At 50.1% G+C, this 20,839-nt stretch overlaps 2 protein-coding genes across 2 annotated transcripts; both read left to right on the top strand.

The window, feature by feature from the left end:
• Nucleotides 1–3,112: 3,112 nt before the first annotated feature.
• LOC307243970 (fibroblast growth factor 4A-like) lies at nt 3,113–5,886 on the top strand (the record flags this gene model as incomplete). The annotated part of the gene is made up of 4 exons (XM_080018940.1): nt 3,113–3,296; nt 4,288–4,416; nt 4,763–4,866; nt 5,704–5,886. The coding sequence occupies 4 exons, from the start codon at nt 3,113–3,115 to the stop codon at nt 5,884–5,886; spliced, it is 600 nt and encodes a 199-aa protein (XP_079875066.1).
• Nucleotides 5,887–8,693: 2,807 nt separating this feature from the next.
• Nucleotides 8,694–18,824, top strand: tmprss3a (transmembrane serine protease 3a; the record flags this gene model as incomplete). Its single annotated transcript, XM_080018939.1, has 13 exons — nt 8,694–8,798; nt 12,169–12,367; nt 12,510–12,626; nt 13,088–13,204; nt 13,298–13,421; nt 13,650–13,775; nt 13,922–13,968; nt 14,124–14,289; nt 15,333–15,502; nt 16,674–16,769; nt 16,884–17,026; nt 17,641–17,793; nt 18,780–18,824. The coding sequence occupies 13 exons, from the start codon at nt 8,694–8,696 to the stop codon at nt 18,822–18,824; spliced, it is 1,608 nt and encodes a 535-aa protein (XP_079875065.1).
• Nucleotides 18,825–20,839: the final 2,015 nt, after the last annotated feature.

Here is a 20,839-nt window from a genome sequence, read left to right as displayed (position 1 = left end):
TACCTGTCCGAATCACCTGAATCATTCAAATGTGTCTGTCGGCCGTTTCTGTGCTCAGTCTTTGTGTTTTGCAGAAAAGCAGCACAAAGTTTGACGCTTCCCCTCATTCCGCCAGCGACTGTATTTGACGCCCTTCTAAAAATAAATGTTGCGCTTGAGGTTCCCCTCTGCTTTTGAAACGCCGCTCCTTCCGTTCAGTTTGCAAATACAAAAGGAACTCACGAAACATCCGTCACCTCATGAACACGTTCAACTTTGATATCGCTGTTATCGTCTACTATATGAACACACAGTAGTCTTATGTGACCTTGAACATCTCTATAATACCAACACATGAAACGTCAGTATTACCTTTATCATCTGTGTAATATGAAGAAATGAAATGTCCATATCAGCTTTAAATCTCTACAATATGGACACATTCAACTTTTATTTTACCTTCATCTCTGTAATGCAAACACATAATCTCAAAACACAGTTTGTCATCTCTGCAACATGAACAAGTGAGACTTCTGTACAAAAAAAAAGGGTGACGCCGCTTCGTTCACTTTACATCGCGTTCTCGGCCGGTCAAAATAAAGAAAAGATATTCAAAACAGTGTTACATCGGACGTGATCGACTGAAGGAAACGTCCTGTGTCACTGCCATGCTTCAGTCACTTAACACACACACACACACACACACACACACACACACACACACACACACTATACCCAAGTAGTTTGTTTGGGCTGTGTGTTTTACTGTACGAGTCTGAAAACAGTATGTGTAATGTGTGTGCTTGTCTCTGTGCTGTATATCTGGATGCTTGTCTGTGTGTGTGTTTATCTGTGTGTTTTGATTGGTTGTGTGTGTGAGTGTGCGTGTGTGTGCGTGAATTCCGGTCTCTGTGAATCTCAAATTCTGTTCATCTCCCGCGGTGCAATCAGCGCGGCCCCGCGCTCCAATCTGCTGTGATGCAGAACAGGCGGTACGGAGGCTTCGCATGTCCCTTCCCCGTCACGGCTGCGATACGGCGTCCGCCCCCAAACACGGTGTCCGGCGGCGCTATCGCTCCACCCTCCTCTGGAGATACTCCCAGATAGCCTCCGTGTTCCAAACAGTTGGATTAGATTCTGTATCGCCGTATCTCCGCTCAATCGAGATAGCTGGTTCTGCCGAAACAGGTTAGTATGACAGGAGTCTGACTCCTGGTTCCCAGTGCAGATAGAATTCCGACGGTGGGAAAAAAAGGATGGAGAGTCATCTGCGGTGACGTTGACACTCCCGTAAGGAGAGATAAGAAGAGAAAGAGAAACACGGAGACGTGGGAACGTGTCTGCGTCCGGTTTTACGCTGCTTGTTTTTTGTCTTCACGTGTCACTGTGTCTGACACTGGGAGGGAGGCAGTGGGGGAGAGAGAGGGACGAAGGGAGGAAGAAGCGGAGCAATGGAGGGGGGAAGAAGGGGAGGGACGGAGGGAGCGGGAGGATGGATGGAGGGAGCGGGAGGACGGAGGGAGGAAGGTGTGGATGGAGGAAGGAGTAGGAAAGGGATGGAGGGGGAGGGGGAGGGGAGGGGAGGGGGCTGGCTCTGCTGGAGCCGGCAGTTGACCCCCCACAAAAAGAAACCAAAGTGATGACATTCAGTGACGAATGAGAGGCCTCGATGTCAGGGAACCGAGTAGAACGTCGCCCTCCGATGGAGTCAAATCCAACACCGTGAGGACGCATCACCAGTCCCCTCCGTCAGCTGGTCCTGAGGTACACACCACCACACCCCTCACAGACCCACGCCAGGCAGCGTCAGGGCGGTGACATCATTCTGAAAGAATTTGACCCAAAAAAATGGAGCAATTATTTTTTTTTTAAACCCAATTGGAAAGAAACTACAAAAAGCCAAAGTGCACTTCAATGTTATTTGGCCATAAATCCACAGTACTCCACCGCAGACTATCTCACCGACAAAAAATGTAAGAAAAAACCTTGACGTGTACAGACTCAACGAGCGCGGTCTGGCCGGGGGCGGGGGGAGGTCAGCGTCACCGTCAGACCTGGCAACCCGGAGAGGCCGGGCTGCCGTGGGCCGCCGCCGCCGTCGCCGTCAGACCTGGCCGTCAGACCTGTGCTCCCGCTGCAGCCGAGGAGCGGTGCCACAGACGTCAGGACATCAGACGCGGCTGCAACATCACGTTTATACAATTCTTAAAAAAAAACAAAAAAAAAAAACACATCAGCTTCATTAGGAGCCGAGCGGCGTCCTGCTCAGTGGAGGCAGCGAAATACGTGGCAGGCGGTCAGAAAGGGAGCCACACTGAGTGACAACTCACCTGAGCACTGCTGTCCGACCTGTTCTCCACCTTTTATTATTATTAAACCAAACAGTTTTAACTGTTTTAACTGTTATGTCTTGTTATGATGTGGCCACGTAAGAATCCTTGTCATTCTGATGATGCCAATTTAAATTGAATGGTAAGAAAGAGGGAGGGGAGTGAGAGGTAGGGAGGGGAGGGAAGGGTAAAGGGAGAGGAAACAGAGACAAAGAGGGGAGACGGCGAAAGGGGGGAGATGGAGGGGGAGGTGAGACGGACGGGGAGAGGAGAGACTGAGGAGAGGTGAGACGGAGGGAGAGAGGGGAGATGGAGGGGAGACGGGACGCAGATGGGAGATGGAGGGAGGGTGGACAGAGAGGGGAGACGGAGAAAGATAGGGGAGATGGAGGGGAGGGGGTGAGAGGTGGGGGGGGGTGGGGGAGGAAAAAAGGCGGTGAAAGAGAGATTGGGGGAGAGAGGGGGAGGAAGAGAGAGGGAGATAAAAGAAGCTCAGCTGCTGTGGTTCTGGAGGAGACGCCGTGACCCTGTGGAGGCTCAGTGTTTACCGTCAGCGGAGGACGCTCGCTGGGCTGGACCTGCTCCCTCAACCATCCCACGGGAAAAGTACATTTTGGGGAAATACAGGAATCGTTCTGCCTCCCTGGGATCCCTCGCTCTGCGCTGATCTGGACACGCCCCCCTCATCCCCCGAAAAAAAAAGAAAAAAAAAAAGGTTGTATGACGGGGGGACATGTGGGTAGGTGGTGGTGGCAGCGCTGCGGAGGTCCACTGGTTTCAGCTCCGTCCCAGTGAGTTCCGGCATGGAGGTCCCCGCCGTTCCCACCCTCCTCCTCCTCCTCCTGCTGGTGGCTGCCGGTGCACCTGGCGGCCTGAAGGGGGCGGCGGCGGTGGCGGGCGAGCTGGTGAGGTCACCTGAGGACCCCGGCGGCATGATCCTCGGCCTCTGGAGGCTGGCCATGAAGGAGTCCAGGTTGAAAGGCAAAGGTGAGACGACCACCGGGGAAATTTCAGTTTCGAGCAGAACATCCATTTTGGTTGGCTTGGATCGGGGGCTGGATGTTGGCTGTGTTTGTGGTGACTACAGCATGGTTAGAATGTCCTCATTTTTTCACAAATCGAGAGACGTCCAACGTGCGTCTATGAGTGAAAACAACTCCGGGTCTTGGGGTCAACCGTGTGTATTTCCGGCCTGAGCCCGAGCGACAGACCCAGGGCGGGACCAAGCGCACGGCGGCGGTAAAAAGACACAAACGGGACTTTTAGCTTTTTTGTGGACCGGGTTCCTCCTCCTGCTTAAGAAAACCTGCCCGTCCTCGCGCAGGGGGAGCAGCACCTGCTGTGGTCAGACTGCCGCTCGGTCGCAGCGTTTTGAAAACAACCTTGTTTTTCCACTTGTCGTGTTATGTCACCTTGGGAGATAGGGAGCCCTCACCGCCTCGCAATCTCCCGGACGAGGAATAACACGCCGCGTTGCGGCTGATTAAAAGGAGACGCATCTCTGTCCCTCCTGGAGGCGTGGCCCTGTTATACAACCATCTTATTAAAGGGAAAACTAAAGTCAAAATAAAATTGAAAGACACTCGGCTGTACCACTGGAAATAAAATACTGTATTTATATATTGGAAAATAGATCACGCTGAAAATAGATTAAATTTGTTTTGCGTGAAGTCATTGAATTTACCCTGCGTTACGTAGCATTACATAACTACATATTACATAACTACATATTACATAATGACATATTACATAATAACATATTACATAATAACATCTTACATAACAGAGTTGATTGATTTTTATATTGAAGAACGAGCTCAAAAAGCTGGAATAGACTCCACTTTGCAGCCAGGCCGGTGAACCGCAACGGGCCGGCCTGCACAGGTCCTCCGTCCAGAGTTTGGGAATCTTTTTTTATTTTTTATTGAATTTTTGTAGCAATGACTCCAACCCTCCTCCCCCCTCCCCTCCCCCGCAGGACTCCCTCCTCCCCCCGTCAGAGGAGCCTCCAAGCAGCAGCTGCTCTACTGTCGCGTCGGGATCGGCTTCCACCTCCAGATCCTCCCGGACGGGACGGTGGGCGGGGTCCACGAGCCCACCGAGCACTGTGAGTCACTCTTAACTGTCAGAGGTTGATCATCGTGAGGTGTGCAGACGGGGGGGTAGGTGAGACAGGAAGATGGGGGGGAGTGAGGGACTGAGTGCAGTTTATTTCGACAAATCTTATTTTAGTCCTGAATATTTCACTGAAACAAAGTCAAAATGATGGATCGTTTTGGGAGTGGGAGTCAGTGTCGGGCCCTCGGTCAGCAGGTGTCCGGATGGGACTCGCAGGGCCACACACACACACACACACACACACACACTCCAGCGTTGCTGGGGCCGGTTTGGTCAAAATTCACCCAAAGCCGCTGTGAGATTTTGTGACCCCATGTTGTTGCCGTGGGCTCCAGGTGGCCTGCAGGTGTTCTCCACCAGGCGGGGCGTGGTCGGCATCAGGGGGGTGAAGACGGCTTTGTACCTCTGCATGACGGAGAAGGGCGTGGCCTACGGAGCGGTGAGTGTGTGTGTGTGTGTGTGTGTGTGTGTGTGTGTGTGTGTGCGTGTGTGCGTGCGTTCACCCATCCTGGTATCTGACGTAGCTAGGGGCGGTCGGGGGGCTTAAGTGTCTTGCTCAAGGACACTTGAGCACGCTACCAGCCGGGGATCGAACTGGCAACCCTCCGATCACTCCATGTTGTCTGTTGTTATGAGTAGAAACCCTCAATGGATTCTGAGGGGATTCTGTAAACATGGAGGAGAAATAAAAGTTCAACTATTTCCCTGCACACTTAAAAGATAATAATGATATTTTGAAGACGATGATGTCATCGATGAAGTAGTCATAAACCAAGCCAGCGTAATAAAAAAGATGGTGCTTAATAAACCCTTCAGGGGGGAAATTCATCCTCAGTATATAAAACAAAAAACCCCAAAGTTCATCAGAATGGGTTGAGTCCTGCTCCGGTGACGTCTGCTGCCGTTCTCCGCAGACATTTAGCAGAAGAGACGCTCGACAGTCTGCAGCAACAAAAAAATTGAATAATAATAATAAAATAAAAAGTGAAGTTAAAAAAAAAAAAAAATTGTCAAATATAGACAAAAAGGCCAAAATAGGAAAATAGTCAGATATATAAAAATAGAAAAGAATATGCAAATTGTGATACCATGAATATGAATAATTACTACATACTAACCAGCTTATTACAGTGTAATATTGGGGTTATTGCACAAGTTGTATGTGAGTGAGAGGTATGTTATAGTGCCAGAATTCATCATTTAATTCATATTGTAATATTTAAATAGATTTTGGATCGAAATTCAGATCAATAAAATCAACCCCCCCCCCCCCCAGGAGCGTTTTTCGGACGACTGCCTGTTCAAGGAGAGCCTGGAGGAGAACCACTACACCACCTACTCCTCGCTGTCCCACCCGGGCCTCTACCTCGCCCTGTCCCACAAGGGGGAGCTCCGGAGGGGGGCGGGCGTGTCGCGCCACCAGCCCTGCACGCACTTCCTGCCCCGCCGGGTGCCGTGACCCCCGCCCCGGCCAATCGCAGGATCCCAGGGCCCTCAAAGGAGAGATCAACAAAACAACGCAGATCCTCCGTCCTCAAGCTCTTATCTCAAGTCGCGCGGAGAGGAAAACATGGCACTCTGCTGTTACAGAAGCCAACCCTCCGCTCCCGGACGCGTCCTGAATCACACTCTCAGTTGATTGTTTGTCCTGTATCCATGGCAACACCTTACGTAATTTACTATCGCAGTGGCCGCCGCAGAGGGGAAGGACTCTGGATCCCAGCGTGTCCTCTCTGACTGTTATTTCAACAGTTGTTTTGGACACGAGGGCTTCAGGAAACTTCAGGATGTTCAGGAGGCTTCTGCCACCGTCAAATTGTCGTCTGGGAAACGTGGTCGTGTGAAAACCGCCCCCCCAAAAAAATTCCGGCGCCATGAGATTTGGGCATTTCTGTGGTGGCTCCCTGGCTGTGTACGAGCCCTGGGAGCGCTCGATAGGGCCACAGCCCCCACCCCCCGGGGGGGGTCCTCCACGTCGGGACAAGGGGGACGGGGGCCTCCACGTCGGGACCCCCCAAAACTGTGCGTGACCGGACACAAACTACCTCGGGTCTGGAACGTCACTCACACAGACTCCCTGCCGAGCAGCCGGCCAGTGCCTTGCTCAAAAGCACGGCGACGTCAGCTGTCGACCGACGTGGGCCCCTTTCTCTCCTTCTTCGTTTAATTTAATTTAATTTAATTTAATTTAATTTAATTTATTTTATTATATTATTTGTCCGGCGACTTTCTGGCCTCCTCCGCTGCTCGGCGGGGTCAGGGTTTCCCCGTCACAAGCCGCACGAGGACTCACAGTGACCTTCAATGACCTTCAATGACCTTTAAAACGCTCTGGTTTTGACGTTGTGGACGAAGCCCCTCGGCTTGACGTGGACCTCAGGAAACGTGTGTGTTGTGTAAATGTGGCACACGGATGGAAAGGAAAATGAATAATTATATTTATTTAGTTTCTCGGTTTGTTACTAATAATGTGTTTTTAACGGCTGCTTTGTGTGTTTTTTGTGTGGTTTTTTTGTGTTTTTTTTGTGTACTGACACATTCCACTTCCTGTAACATTCAAACCCTTCCTGAGGATTTTTCCAAAAGACATAAAAACCATCGTGTTCTTCCGCCGTCGGCTTCCCTGTCGTAAAACATCAGGGGAAATGTTCGTGCTCAGAAATCCCAGCACTAGAATACCTTGAAAATATGAAAATAGCTACTTTTTTGTGCTGAAGTGCTTGAAAAGTCCTTGGAGGGGCATCATCATTGAAAACCTGGGATATTCCCCCTGACTGTTATATTCCAAACGTAAAGTAATACAACTTTTTTCAAATTGGCTTTTATGGCACGGACGATGCAGGGAAATGTAGATTGAATCCAGCGCGGTTGGAAATAGTCACTTAATGAGATGAATAATCGATATAATACATCCAATAATAAAAAAAACAAACAACGAAAATGAGAATATAGTCGAGTTTAATTTATGAAGATCAAATTGAAAGTTTATTATATCTGGGAGTGCTTGAAAATGAAAGAGTAGTGCTTAAAAGAAGTCCTTGAATTTCATTTGTTAGTGCCAGAATGAACCCCTGTCTGTCTGTCTGTCTGTCTGTCTGTCTGTCTGTCTGTCTGTCTGTCTGTCTGTCTGTCTGTCTGTCTGTGGTGAATCATCAAAAGGCGCCACAGAAATAACCCCAATGGGGTCTAATTTAAAAAGGCGGGCGCTCGGCGGGCAGCCACCGCCATTGACCGTGAAACACAAGTGACGGTGACCATGGCGACGACGTCCTCCGCCGCGTGGCTCCTCCACCTCCTGTTGGTGACGTATGTGAGAATCGTCTTCAGAAAGGGACGTTTTGGAAACATCTCGCCGGGGGGACTGGACCACGTGGTGTTGAATGTGAGGGGAAAGAAGCGGAGTTTGTAATTCAAAGCGTCTGAAACGGCCTTTCTTCGACTCGTTTTATTGTATTTATTTTATCTATTTATACTATTATTTATTTTGGTTATTGGACACGGTAGGAAGTATTTTTAAATGTACGTGTGTATTCCCTCACCCCTCCCCTCTTGGCATGTGATCCCGCTTTCATTTTTCTAAAATAAAGTACACCTCCTGAATAATGGATATTGCAGTGAAGTGTTGACGTGCCGGGGCCTCTCAAGATGTACGTTTGTTTAAGGAGGCGCCCGTTTAGCGGGCCCCCCGGGGCCCCTGCTGCGGACGGCAGCTGGTCAATATGAAGAACGGTGAACTGCGACCAAGCAGTGGCCGGGCCCCGCTCTTCCTCCCCCCGTCCACCCCCTCGGCCCTCCATCCTCGGCCCCACGCGGCCGCGTAACCCTACACCCGGTGCAAGGAGCTGCCGGGTGATCCGATCCTCCCTCCCCTCCCCCTCCCCCGGGGCGAGGCACTCAGGTGTCACTTTGGGCAGGAGGGCATTACTGAGGGGAAGAGGGGAGGAGGAGAAGGGGAGGAGGGCCGGAGGCGTCTGGGGTGAGGACTACGACCCGCCCCCCCCCAAGGAAGACCGTAGATTCTGGACGTAAACTGGAGCCGGTGACAGAACCAGTTGTACCTGCAGTGGGTTCCCAGGGCCCCGCCTGCCCCTCGGCGCGTCCTCCCGGTCGCCTCTCCTTCCCCGGTTCCGTGGCTCCTTCTCTCTCTGTTTCCCGCCCGTCCCACCGCTCCGTCTCTCCCGGGGTTGGGTGGGTGGGTGTGGGTGGGTGTGGCTCCGCGATGGGCCCCGGACCCTGAAAGCGCGTGGTGACGGGGGGGGGGGGGACATGGCAAAGCCAGAGGATCCAGAGGAAGCGGCAGAGAACACGGAGCGGGCGTCGGCCGACTCGGCAGCAGTGACCACCGCGGCCGGCACGCCCATCCCCCCGACCGTGAGACGCTTTATCTCCCTTTTGAACCTCTTGTGTTTATGTATTTATGACCTTTTTCAATGTTTGTGCAGGAAGGAAGCAACGTTTAAAAAAAAATAATAATAATAATGTATTCAGGAGGGAAAAGTAAAACTTTTATTTCCCACCGATGGGTTGAGGTTTTAATTCATAAAACCTCTTAAAAAAACACCTCTTATAGACGACCTTATTTTCCAAAACATTTATTATTGAAAGGACTCATTTGTGTAAATGTAATTTATTTTGATTCATTTGACACTGGCAAAAACAGCCTGGTTCTCCTTTTTGAAAAGTTATCAAACTGCAAGAAATTCAGGATTTAATGACTTTTTTTTTTTTCTTTTAAGGATTTGCTATTTTCATTTTCAAAATCTTTTTTTTGGAAGCAAACTGAATTATAAATATAAAGTCTGCACCCTGTTTCAGGGCAGACAATCTGCCTCACAAGAAACAAAAATCTGTATTTTTAAAAATGTCGGTTTTCCTAACATAAAGTTGTTTTTTTTTCTGTGTGTACAGTATATTGCACATGTATATCTCTCTGTCCATGAGAATAAGGAGTTTATCTTAAAGTCCTTGAGAATGCCGCCTTGAGAAGGGGCTACACACACACACACACACACACACACACACACACACACACACACACACCCCAATGTGCAACCTCCCCACGTGCTGCTAAAACAGCTCTGACCCGTGATTCAACAGACCAGGCACCTTCTTTCATCGCTCCATGGTCCAGTTGTGACGCTCACGTGTCCATTGTAGGTGCTTTCAGGGGTGGACAGGGGTCAACATGGACACTGTGAGCTCCCATACGCAGCAAGCTGCCCTGCACTGTGTGTTCTACACCTTTCTATCATAGCAACATTCACTGTTTCAACACTTTGTGCTGCAGTAGTTCTTCTGTGAGCTCCAACAAGACGGGCTGGACTTCACTCCCCATGTGCATCAATGAGCCTTGGGCGTCTATGACCCTGTCGCCGGTTCACCGGTCGTCCTTCCTTGGAGCACTTTTGGTAGGTAGTAACCACTGCATAGCAGGAACCTGACCAACAAGACCTGTGGTTTTGCAGATGCTCTGACCCAGTCGTCCAGCATCACAATGTGCTCCTTGTCAAAGTGGCTCAGATCCTTACGCTGCTTCAACACATCAACTTCAACAACTGACTGTTCACTTGCTGCCTCGTATAATAATAATATATAACACTATATATATAATTACAATATATAACAGTATATATTTATTACTAATAATATATAACAGTATGTATATATATATATATATATATATATATATATACACACATACACACAGTGGGGCAAAAAAGTATTTAGTCAGCCACCAATTGTGCAAGTTCTCCCACTTAAAAAGATGAGAGAGGCCTGTTATTTTCATCATAGGTTCACTTCGACTATGAGAGACAGAATGGGGGGAAAGAATCCAGGAAATCACATTGTAGGATTTTTAATGAATTAATTGGTGATTTCCTCGGTAAAATAAGTATTTGGTCACCTACAAACAAGCAAGATTTCTGGCTTTCACAGACCTGTAACTTTTTCTTGAAGAGGCTCCTATGTCCTCCACTCGTTACCTGTATTAATGGCACCTGTTGGAACTCGTTATCAGTATAAAAGACACCTGTCCACAACCTCAAACAGTCACACTCCAAACTCCACTATGGCCAAGACCAAAGAGCTGTCAAAGGACACCAGAAACAAAATTGTAGACCTGCACCAGGCTGGGAAGACTGAATCTGCAATAGTTAAGCAGCTTGTTGTGAAGAAATCAACTGTGGGAGCAATTATTAGAAAATGGAAGACATACAAGACCACTGATTATCTCCCTTGATCTGGGGCTCCACGCAAGATCTCACCCCGTGGGGTCAAAATGATCACAAGAACGGTGAACAAACATCCCAGAACCACACGGGGGGACCTAGTGAATGACCTGCAGAGAGCTGGGACCAAAGTAACAAAGGCTACCATCAGTAACACACTACGCCGCCAGGGACTCAAATCCTGCAGTGCCAGACGTGTCCCCCTGCTTAAGCCAGTACATGTCCAGGCCCGTCTGAAGTTTGCTAGAGAGCATTTGGATGATCCAGAAGAGGATTGGGAGAATGTCCTATGGTCAGATGAAACCAAAATAGAACTTTTTGGTCAAAACTCAACTTGTCGTGTTTGGAGGAGAAAGAAAGCTGAGTTGCATCCAAAGGACACCATACCTACTGTGAAGCATGGGGGTGGAAACATCATGCTTTGGGGCTGTTTTTCTGCAAAGGGACCAGGACGACTGATCCGTGTAAAGGAAAGAATGAATGGGGCCATGTATCGTGAGATTTTGAGTGAAAACCTCCTTCCATCAGCAAGGGCATTGAAGATGAAACGTGGCTGGGTCTTTCAGCATGACAATGATCCCAAACACACCGCCCGGGCAACGAAGGAGTGGCTTTGTAAGAAGCATTTCAAGGTCCTGGAGTGGCCTAGCCAGTCTCCAGATCTCAACCCCATAGAAAATCTTTGGAGGGAGTTGAAAGTCCGTGTTGCCCAGTGACAGCCCCAAAACATCACTGCTCTAGAGGAGATCTGCATGGAGGATTGGGCCAAAATACCAGCAACAGTGTGTGAAAAACTTGTGAAGACTTACAGAAAACGTTTGACCTCCGTTATTGCAAACAAAGGGAATATAACAAAGTATTGAGATGAACTTTTGTTATTGACCAAATACTTATTTTCCATCATAATTTGCAAATAAATTATTTAAAAATCAGACAATGTGATTTTCTGGATTTTTTTTTTTTCTCATTTTGTCTCTCATAGTTGAAGTGTACCTATGATGAAAATAACAGGCCTCTCTCATCTTTTTAAGTGGGAGAACTTGCACAATTGGTGGCTGACTAAATACTTTTTTGCCCCACTGTATATATATATATATATATATATATATACCCTCCATCCTATATATATATATATATATATATAACATGTTATGTTAATTATGTTCGGTTTAGTAACTATTGTGCATAATCACCGGGTGCATTGTAAAGGCGCTGCCGCCGCTCCCTTCCGCCTCCAGAGGCAGGGAGTTTTGCTTCACAAGGACTCAAAGACAAAATTGGGAATGAGATGTGTGTAAACACAGAAGGAGTCAATAAAGTTTCCCTAGAAGCCGTTTGTAACTAGAGCTCATGTCGATCATTTCTCCAGAATATGTAGACGGTCATGGAGTCATGGTGTTATCTCACCTTCAGGAGTTCATGTAGAACCGCGACAGGGCTGAGAAAGCGCGACCAAAGCTATTGGAATTACAGTAGAATAAATCTGCTGTGGGAACGTGGCGGTCCCCCAGGAGCCCGAGGCCCCCGAGCAGCCGGACCCTTCCAGGATCGAGGTGGTGTCCGTGACCAACCAGGACCTGCCCGACGTCGAGACCCCCACCACGCCCAACGTCAGCCCCCTGGGCACGCCCCCCGAGAGCCCCGAGCCGGAGAAGCCCGCCACGCCTGCACCGGCCATGCCCGTCACCAAGGTGCGGCCCTTCATTAACGGTGAGGGGCCGCGGGCGGGACCAAGGGCCAAAAAACACTGAAGTAGTATCACCTGTTGGGTGAAATGATTGAACTTAGGATTTTCCCAAAACCAGAACAAAAACCTCCCTCCCTCCCTCCCTCCCTCCATCCTCTCTCTCAGATGAAGACTTTGGGGAGAAGACGTGGCAGTGCAGACTGTTGGCTCGCAGGACCGAGCTGCTGATCACCGCCTGCGTCATCGTGGCGCTCGCCATCTCTCTGGGCGTCGGCCTCGGAGGTGAGTCGCCCGGCGGGCGGGGCCTTCAGCCCTCCCCTCCCCCTCCCCCCATCCACATCCATCTTCGTCACCCAGGCCCGGACTCGCCTCCATCAATATTTGATGCAGCGCTATCCTGTTCTAAGGGCCGTGGGCCTGCGAGGCCCGCGCGCGCAGGACCCCGGTGCCGCTGAATGGACTCCCACGGTGTGGGGCGGTGTTGGTTTACCCTCGGCGGAGGCGACCGGGGTCGGGCGATAAGACGTTCGTCTCGGCCGGGCGCTGAGCTCCGCCCCCTCCGAGTCAAACGGAGCCCCGTGTTCAGTAAACACATTACCCGAGGTTAATGCGGCGGAAAACGGGGCGTCCCGAGCGGAGCCGTGTGTCGCCGTGCAACCGGATAGAGCGAGAGAGAATGTGTTGTTCTAAACTGAACTGAGGGCCCGAGGGTGACGCCGGGTGTGGTATGTGGCCCCCTGCAGTGGGCCTGAGCTGTGCGGGGAAGTTCCGCTGCGGGGCGTCGTCGCGCTGCATCGGCAGCTCAGCGCAGTGCGACGGGGAGGAAGACTGCGAGCACGGGGAGGACGAACTGGGCTGCGGTGGGTGAGACGCGCCCGCATTCCTCCGTCACGTGTGCTGTGTGGGTTCCTCGGTTCCGGGTGTTTTATGGGCTCCGCCCGTCTCCCCCTCAGTGCGCCTGAGCGGGAAGAGCTCCGTGCTGCAGGTCTTCGCCGGCGGCGTCTGGAGAACCGTCTGCTCCGAGGACTGGAGCAGCGCGCTGGGCTCCTCCGCCTGCAAACAGCTGGGGTACTCCAGGTGAGGCCGCCGCACCGGGGGGATCGGCCCCGGCGGGAGGATCAATCTCCATGACGGGGCCCCCCCAGCATCATGATGTATGGTTAACCCTCGCGATTATTTAATATCCAAGACGACAGCACCGATGGGAGAACGTCCAGTTGGATTATATCCTGTATTAAAACAACACTATGCCTTGTAGTACAACAAATTGTATTGATGGACCTCAACCTGCGTGTGTGTGTCCAGGTATGTGGAGTCGCGCTCCCTCCCTCTGGCCTCCATCGAGCAGGACTTCCAGAACCACCTGGTCTCCGTGGAGCCGGACCAGGCCGGGACGCAGGCCGTCAAGATCCACAACGCCACCAACCTCAGGTGAGACCCGAAGGCACCGGCTCCGCCCGCGTCCCGTGCCGCCCTCTGCGATCCGTCGAGGAGTCGGGACAGACGAGGTTTGGTTATTTGCCGTGGACTTGTCGCTTCTTTAAGGTGGGGGTGGGTTTGTTTCTTTCCCGTCTCAGTAAGACGCAGTGCAGCTCCGGGAAGGTGACGGCGCTCAAGTGTCTGGGTGAGAACAAACACTCAAAAGGTTCTTTTTCCAGTGTGAAATTCTAACCCTGGCGGGGGTGGCGTGGGTTTTGTCAGCGCCTCCGTCTCTCCTCATCGCGGTGATGTTTGTTTTTTTTTTGTTTTTTTTGGGACTTTTTTTCTCTCCGCCCTCAGACTGCGGCTCCAGGCCCCGCTTCCGGACCCGCATCGTCGGGGGGAACGCGTCCAGCCCGGGTCAGTTCCCCTGGCAGGTCAGCCTGCACTTCAAAAGCGAGCACCTCTGCGGGGGCTCCGTCGTCGCCTCCCGGTGGATCCTCACGGCGGCGCACTGCGTGTACGGGTGGGTGCGGGCGGGGGCGGGCTACGTCCGATCAAGTAGTCGGGTTTTTCCAGGTTTCTCCGCGGCCGTCGAGAGACTTTGCCCTTCAGACGAAACACCATCCCAGAAACGTCCACTCATGATGGGAGGGACGGAACGGGGAGTGTGTGAGAGAGACGAGGGCTTTTGACTTAAAGTGAAACAAACGGAAGCACCACACCACACAGCCGCGCCTGGGAGGGCGCTGATAAACGTCAAATAACGGACCATTTTTGCGTCTTATTCTGTCTGTTTATACTGACAACTATCAAATCTTGTATCTTATCTAGCCTGTATAATATCTTATATTTGGTTGTATTCCTGCATCATTCTCCTGAAGACAGATCCTTTTATTGATCGCTGAAGGAAAATGAAGGCGTTTACTGCAGAGTGCATGAAAACAAAACAACAATAACAAATTAAATACAGCTGCAGGCAGCAGAACAAAGGAGTTTCGTCATGTTTGGTACGACTTTCCGGGATTTTTCACAAGTATTTCTCATGCTCACGTGTTCGACCAGTCACACCTACGTCACTTAATGTTCCTCTTCTGTCGTCCAGTTGAGAACGGTGTTTTACAGATCCCCATCGTTCCTGGATCGCGCGGTGCGGACACAAATGAAAGGGGCGTTTCCTCCAAAGGTTCATTAAACTCCCTGCGGTTCAAAAATTGCCTTGTGACCGATTGTAGTTTTCGGGTTTTTTTTTTTTTCTTTTATAAATGCAGCACGAGTTTCCCTTAAACGCAGCTTTGGCTCAAGTTTTCTACATGTCGAAAGTGCAGGTTCTAACGAGACCTCAACCATGTCTGTGCGTACTGCGGTTGTCCTGTTCCAGATACTTTTATCCTGAAAAAAAACATTAAAAACATTAGTAATAACAAAAATTATAATAAAAACTATAAATGTATTGATCGAGGTCATCATAATTCTTGTGATGAAAAAGAGTCCAAGTTTGGCCATTAACTCTCTTATTTATTCGTTTTCCGTTTTCATTTTGATGACGACCTTTGACCCCACCCCCAGGTTTGCGTACCCGGCGCTGTGGGCCGTGCACGTGGGCCTGACGGAGCAGCCGGTGAATGGAGCGCTGTCGCTGGCCGTGGAGAAGATCATCTACCACGGGCGCTACCGGCCCAAAGCCCTCGACTACGACATCGCGCTGCTGAAGCTGACGGAGCCGCTCAGCTTCAACGGTACGGCCACGCCCCGGTTGATGTTAAAGGGACATTCCAACGCGGTGCATAGATAAGTAAAGGATTACGTGCAGCCAGCCCAACCCATGATCAAAAAAATGTAATAAATGGAAAAATAATTGGGAAATTGTTTGTATCCGTGATCATACATTCCGTTGTAGTTTCTATGTGGCGCCACTAGGATGTTAATCGGTCATTCTTACCAGATCAGCGGTCATTATTTGGAGATAACGGCTCCCTGATTGCAGCTATTGACCAACTATTCCACAGCGCCGTGTAATGACCTCTTATTAATATGGACGGAAACAATGCATCAGTGCACCGCTCTGTCGACTTATTCAAGTATGTTCAACCCAGTGAGATAACGGAAATTCCACGATAAAATTTTGAAGAAAATGTATAAAAAAAAAATTCCAAATGCACCTGCGACGTTGAGTCACGTCAGGGTGACGTGTTGGGCTTTTCAGTCCGTTCCCGAACTGCAGGCGCGTCACTCACGGAAGACCGCTGAATCATTCGGGTCAAAGGTCGCCGATATTGAGACGGAGCTCGGCGTCTCCGTTGTTTTGTCCCCCCCCCCCGTATTTAAAGCTGCGGCGTCGCTCCGGTTTCCACTTTCCGGTTTCCACGGTCGTCACTTCCCACGCACCGCGGGCGGAACTCTAGGAGAACCGCGTTTGGCCGGTGACGCAGAACGGGTGGAGCAGCGCGGTTGGGAACGGCTCCTCCGCGTCCGGCCTCGCGGCCCGGAGGCCGCGGCGCGTTCCTCGGGTTTCCTGCTCCGTGACAGCGACGTGTCACCCCGAGGATCGTCTGTCCCTCCCGTCCCACCCAGCTCATCAATTTTACAGTGTTGGTTTGTGTGGCTCCCGCCGCCACCCGACGACACGTTTCCAGGGGCCCCGCGTCTCCTGATGTCTTCCTCATTTCCTGTTGCTTGGAAAAGCCTCGACTCTCCGGGTGAAAATATCCGGCACAGCTTTACCAAAACGCACGCGTCGAGCGCGTGGAAACGTTGTCCTGCTGCTGTCCAGCCCCTTTTCACTTCTTTTCGTCCTGGTATTGGAATACCTCATTTAGCTTTTTCGCATTTCTCTTCGCCGTGCCCACGACCGCCGTCCACGCCGGGGCTTCTGGGAAATGACGCTCGCTCGCTTCCTTGCTGTCGCAGGCCTGGTGGAGCCCATCTGCCTTCCCAACTTCGGGGAGGAGTTTTCGGATGGCACCATGTGCTGGATCTCCGGGTGGGGAGCGACGGAGGACGGAGGTGAGGATGGAAGCGGCGCTGCTCTTCAACTTCCTGTCGCCCGGTGATAGTTGGCGAGTTTTTGCAAACGGCGGAAAATCGTACTGATCCCGCCTTTAACACCCCCCCCCCCAGGGGAGGCCAGCGTGTCCCTGTTCTCCGCCCGGGTTCCCCTGATCTCCACCAAGGCCTGCAGCCAGCCGGGGGTCTACCAGGGCTTCATCTCGCCCTGGATGATCTGCGCCGGCTTCCTGGAGGGAGGCACCGACTCCTGCCAGGTGCAACACGGAGGGGGAACTTAGTAGTTATCGTAGTTATATGAAGTAGTTATTGTAGTAGTAGTTATAGTACTTATTTGTATCGGATCAGATACCAAACGTAGCTTCACGTGCAACAAAGACTCGGGTGACGTTTTAAAGACCTCCTCCTTTGACTCAACTGTCATTTCAGTGTTTTTTTTTGCTCAATGGACTAAGACAGTACATTTTTCACGTATCTGATGTATTTTCTCTCTACTATGTTCACAACGTCTTTGTCATGGTACTTTTATATTTGTATGTCCTTACTCCTTCTAAATTATTACGACAGCTCTCATACTGTTTATTTGTAAATTTAAATCAGGATCTGCATGAGCATTCTTCAGGGAAAACCAGGTTCAGTAGCACTTTAGGAAGTACTACAGGCTCTGGATCTCACAAGTACTTGTACTTTTAATACTTTCAGTACATTTAAGAGAAAGTACTTCTATACGTTTACTTCAGTAGAAACGTCAATGGTACTTTCGTTAGAGAATTCTGTTTGAGTATTTGTACTTTTACTTAAGTAAAGGTGTGTGTGTGTGTGTGTGTGTGTGTGTGTGTGCGCGTGTGCGCGCGCGCATGTGGGCCCCCAGGGGGACAGCGGGGGGCCCCTGGCCTGCGAGGACGCCTCGGCGTGGAAGCTCGTCGGTGCCACCAGCTGGGGGATGGGCTGCGCTGAGAGGAACAAGCCGGGCGTGTACACCCGCATCACGCGGTCCCTCAGCTGGATCCACCAGCAGATGGAGGTGAGGGGCGGAGACGCCAGGCGGTGCTCAAGGGTCACCTCAAGCACTTTAGCAGATGTAACACTTAAGCTGTAGTTCTGTACTGGCACAAGTTCTGGCACAATGAACCCTTTTAAAGGTTGAATATCATTTTATTATTCAATTCATTAGTGTTTTTTTTACCAATAGGGCTGGAAAGGACTTGGTATCTGTCTTTTTAAAAAACAAAAATAGATCAGAATCAAAATCACCTCGTGCCTCATTGAGTGACACCTGCATGGCTCAGATCCTGAACTTGACCTCATTTAATTTGGGCGGTGTTCAGCTCAGAACAGCGTCTGTATTAATCCCACGGTGCGTGGAGCCTTACTTATGGTAAATATTAGTCCGATATTTAGGTTTGTCATTGATGGTGAGCGGAGGGAGAAGGCCACTCCCGACACGTACGTAACATGTCGGAATCAAAGGTGGCGACGTATCGAGGGAAGTGTGATCGTCTTCCGGTTCGAGCACCTGCGGCGCCGTCGGCCTGCGACGCGTCTCTTTTGAGGAAAGGTTTCTGTCGGCGGCTCGGCAGACGAGGGGTTTCATCGGGTTTAGTTCTGAATGCTCCGTTCTAGACACCGAGCCGGGGGTCGGGTCCGCCCGTCCGCAGGGAACTCACCTCCAGTCAAAAGCTGCCGGGAGGAAGTGGAGTTCGTCCGAGAAGACATTACATTTCATTACATTTAGCAGACGCTTTTATCCAAAGCGACTTACAATTATTCGAATACTGACGGACGCAGCCATCAGGAGCGATTAGGGGTTAAGTGTCTTGCTCAAGGACACTACAGCATGCTAGCAGGAGGAGCCTGCGATCAAACCAGCAACCTTTAGATTACTAGACCACCAGCTCTACCGCCTGACCTCGGACCTCGGCCAGGCCGTGGCGTCCAGGTCCGGAACGGGAGTCACTTTGAGCAGAACGTTCCGTCTAAACCCCCGTCCCCCTTTCTCCGCTGTTCCAGAGAGAAGAGGCTCGGGCTCCGCCCACGGTCAGCGCCGACAACTGAGTGCGGCCGCCATTTCATGCCGCGGTTTCACGGCTTGGGTTTCGCCCCGGGCGCCGAGACGGGGCGGCGTTTCCCCGCTCCGCCCGGAGCGAAAGGGTCCGTTTCGGGATCTCGGCCACAGGAAACGGGAGCCGGCCTGCAACGCTCACACAGAGACTCTGGACCACACGGAGGTTAGGCATCGTTTATTCCAAAATAGAAAGCTCTAAGGCAAACCAGATAGAGAGAGAAACGTGAACAACAGCTGGTAAGACGCAGAAACAGGAACTTCAGTCCACTGGGATGATTTATTTGAACACCCCCGCCCCCACCCAAATCTTGTAGTTTAACCATTTTACCAAAGTCTGAACTTGGAGCAGTTTTAAAAGCCGTCACCACCTCTGACTGAAATCCAACCAGATGCACTTCCCGCGTACTACTCCCCTTACCCTGGTTTCGGGGAGGAGTATGGTGTTTGGGCGGAGGGGGCGTGTCAGGATGTTTGACACGCGCCGGGTTTTGATTTTTTTTGACCCCTTTTCTTTTTGAAAAGTTTCCGGGTGTTTCTCAACACCCGAGGGGGTCCAGAGCGACGCCTCTCCACCGAAAGCATCGGGTTAGATTTTGGACAGAAGTGGTGGTGGTACAGGTTAAAAAGGGACAGTGGAACAGACAGATAAAAACAGGGTGACCAGAAGAGCCGCCGCAAGTCGTACATTATGTCGACAAATTGATCAATGGACGCAATAAAAACCCGGTTTCACAAAAGGTTTTTTCTTTGTTGTTCTTGTTTTTTTTTGTTTTTTTTTATTGGAGGAGTCGTCGCCGAAGGATCGTCTCGGTGTCGAGTTGCGTTTCAGCCCGGTTCAGAGTCGGTTCACGCATCTCCGGCCATTTTCCTGATGAGAGCTCACATCTTGAGATTGCATTTTGAATTGTCCGTTTTTGGAGCATTTTAGGCAAAATGGTGAGAAACCTTTATTAAAATGATCTCCCGGTCCCACTGATGGAGACCCGAACATGTGTTGTTGTTTTTTTATTGTTGTTTTTTTGTTTTTTCAGTTACTGAATTGATTGATTTGCAAGTGGATATTTAGTTTGGAAGTCCTGCGACCGTCTCCGACGCCACCACAGTCTCAAATTTAACTGAATATTACATTTCTGTGCCGGACGGTGCAGTGATTGTTGGCAGCAATTCTCATTATGTCTAAAATAAATAAACTAACAACTTCCCCCACTTGCTTTAACAAATAGAAAAAAATCTCAACATGTGAGCGGGTTGAACCTCGGCGTGACACCGTGTCGCTCCTCTAACAGAACGAGAGAATTGAAATGAAAAACAAACCAGCCCGGTCGGTCGTGGTTGAGTTCCTGCTCGGAGCGCCAGGGGTGCGCCTGTTCTCGTGTGATTGTGTGATTAGCGTCATGTTGTGGATTGTGCATTTGATAAGAAATAACCCCCCCCCCCCCCCCCAAAAAAAAAAACAAACCCCAAGGTGTGTCCACTATGAGAGAGGATCGTAACATGATTTAAAAATAAAAAAAATAAAAACAAAAACACGACTCGTCATTCAACACGCTTGTGTCAGAGCGCCGCGTCGGGTCACTGTGCGAGGAAACCTGACGCGGCGCGGTTTTGGAAAATTCTTCATTTTGCCTTTTTTTTTTTTTTTTTTTTCCGATTTTAAAAACCCGAACAACTCTTCTGTAGTTTAGTGTCTTGACTCATTTTACTAAGCGTCTGGCTTTCTTTCTGTGCTTCTTGGCTAGTTTTCTTTACAAAAGAACGTAAGTAAGGCCATTTTAGTATCGCAAGTTTAAAACCAGATTTTACATAGCAAATTTTCAATTGGCATTCAATTCAAATCATTTCTTTTTCTCTCCCATTGTTTTTTTTTTTTTCGTTTGTTTGTTTTTTTTAAGAAAAACTTCGTGGGACCCTGGAAAACAGGGTCGCTAGTTTTAATAATGAATCTGTACATAAATATTCCTTACAAAACAAGAGAAAACACAAAACAAAAACAAAAACCACTCAA

Source organism: Zeus faber (genome assembly GCF_960531495.2).
Source record: "Zeus faber genome assembly, chromosome: 18".
In the NCBI taxonomy this organism is placed as follows: domain Eukaryota; kingdom Metazoa; phylum Chordata; class Actinopteri; order Zeiformes; family Zeidae; genus Zeus; species Zeus faber.
The sequence above is the reverse complement of the archived record's forward strand: the minus strand, read 5'-3'. Positions and strand labels throughout refer to the sequence as shown.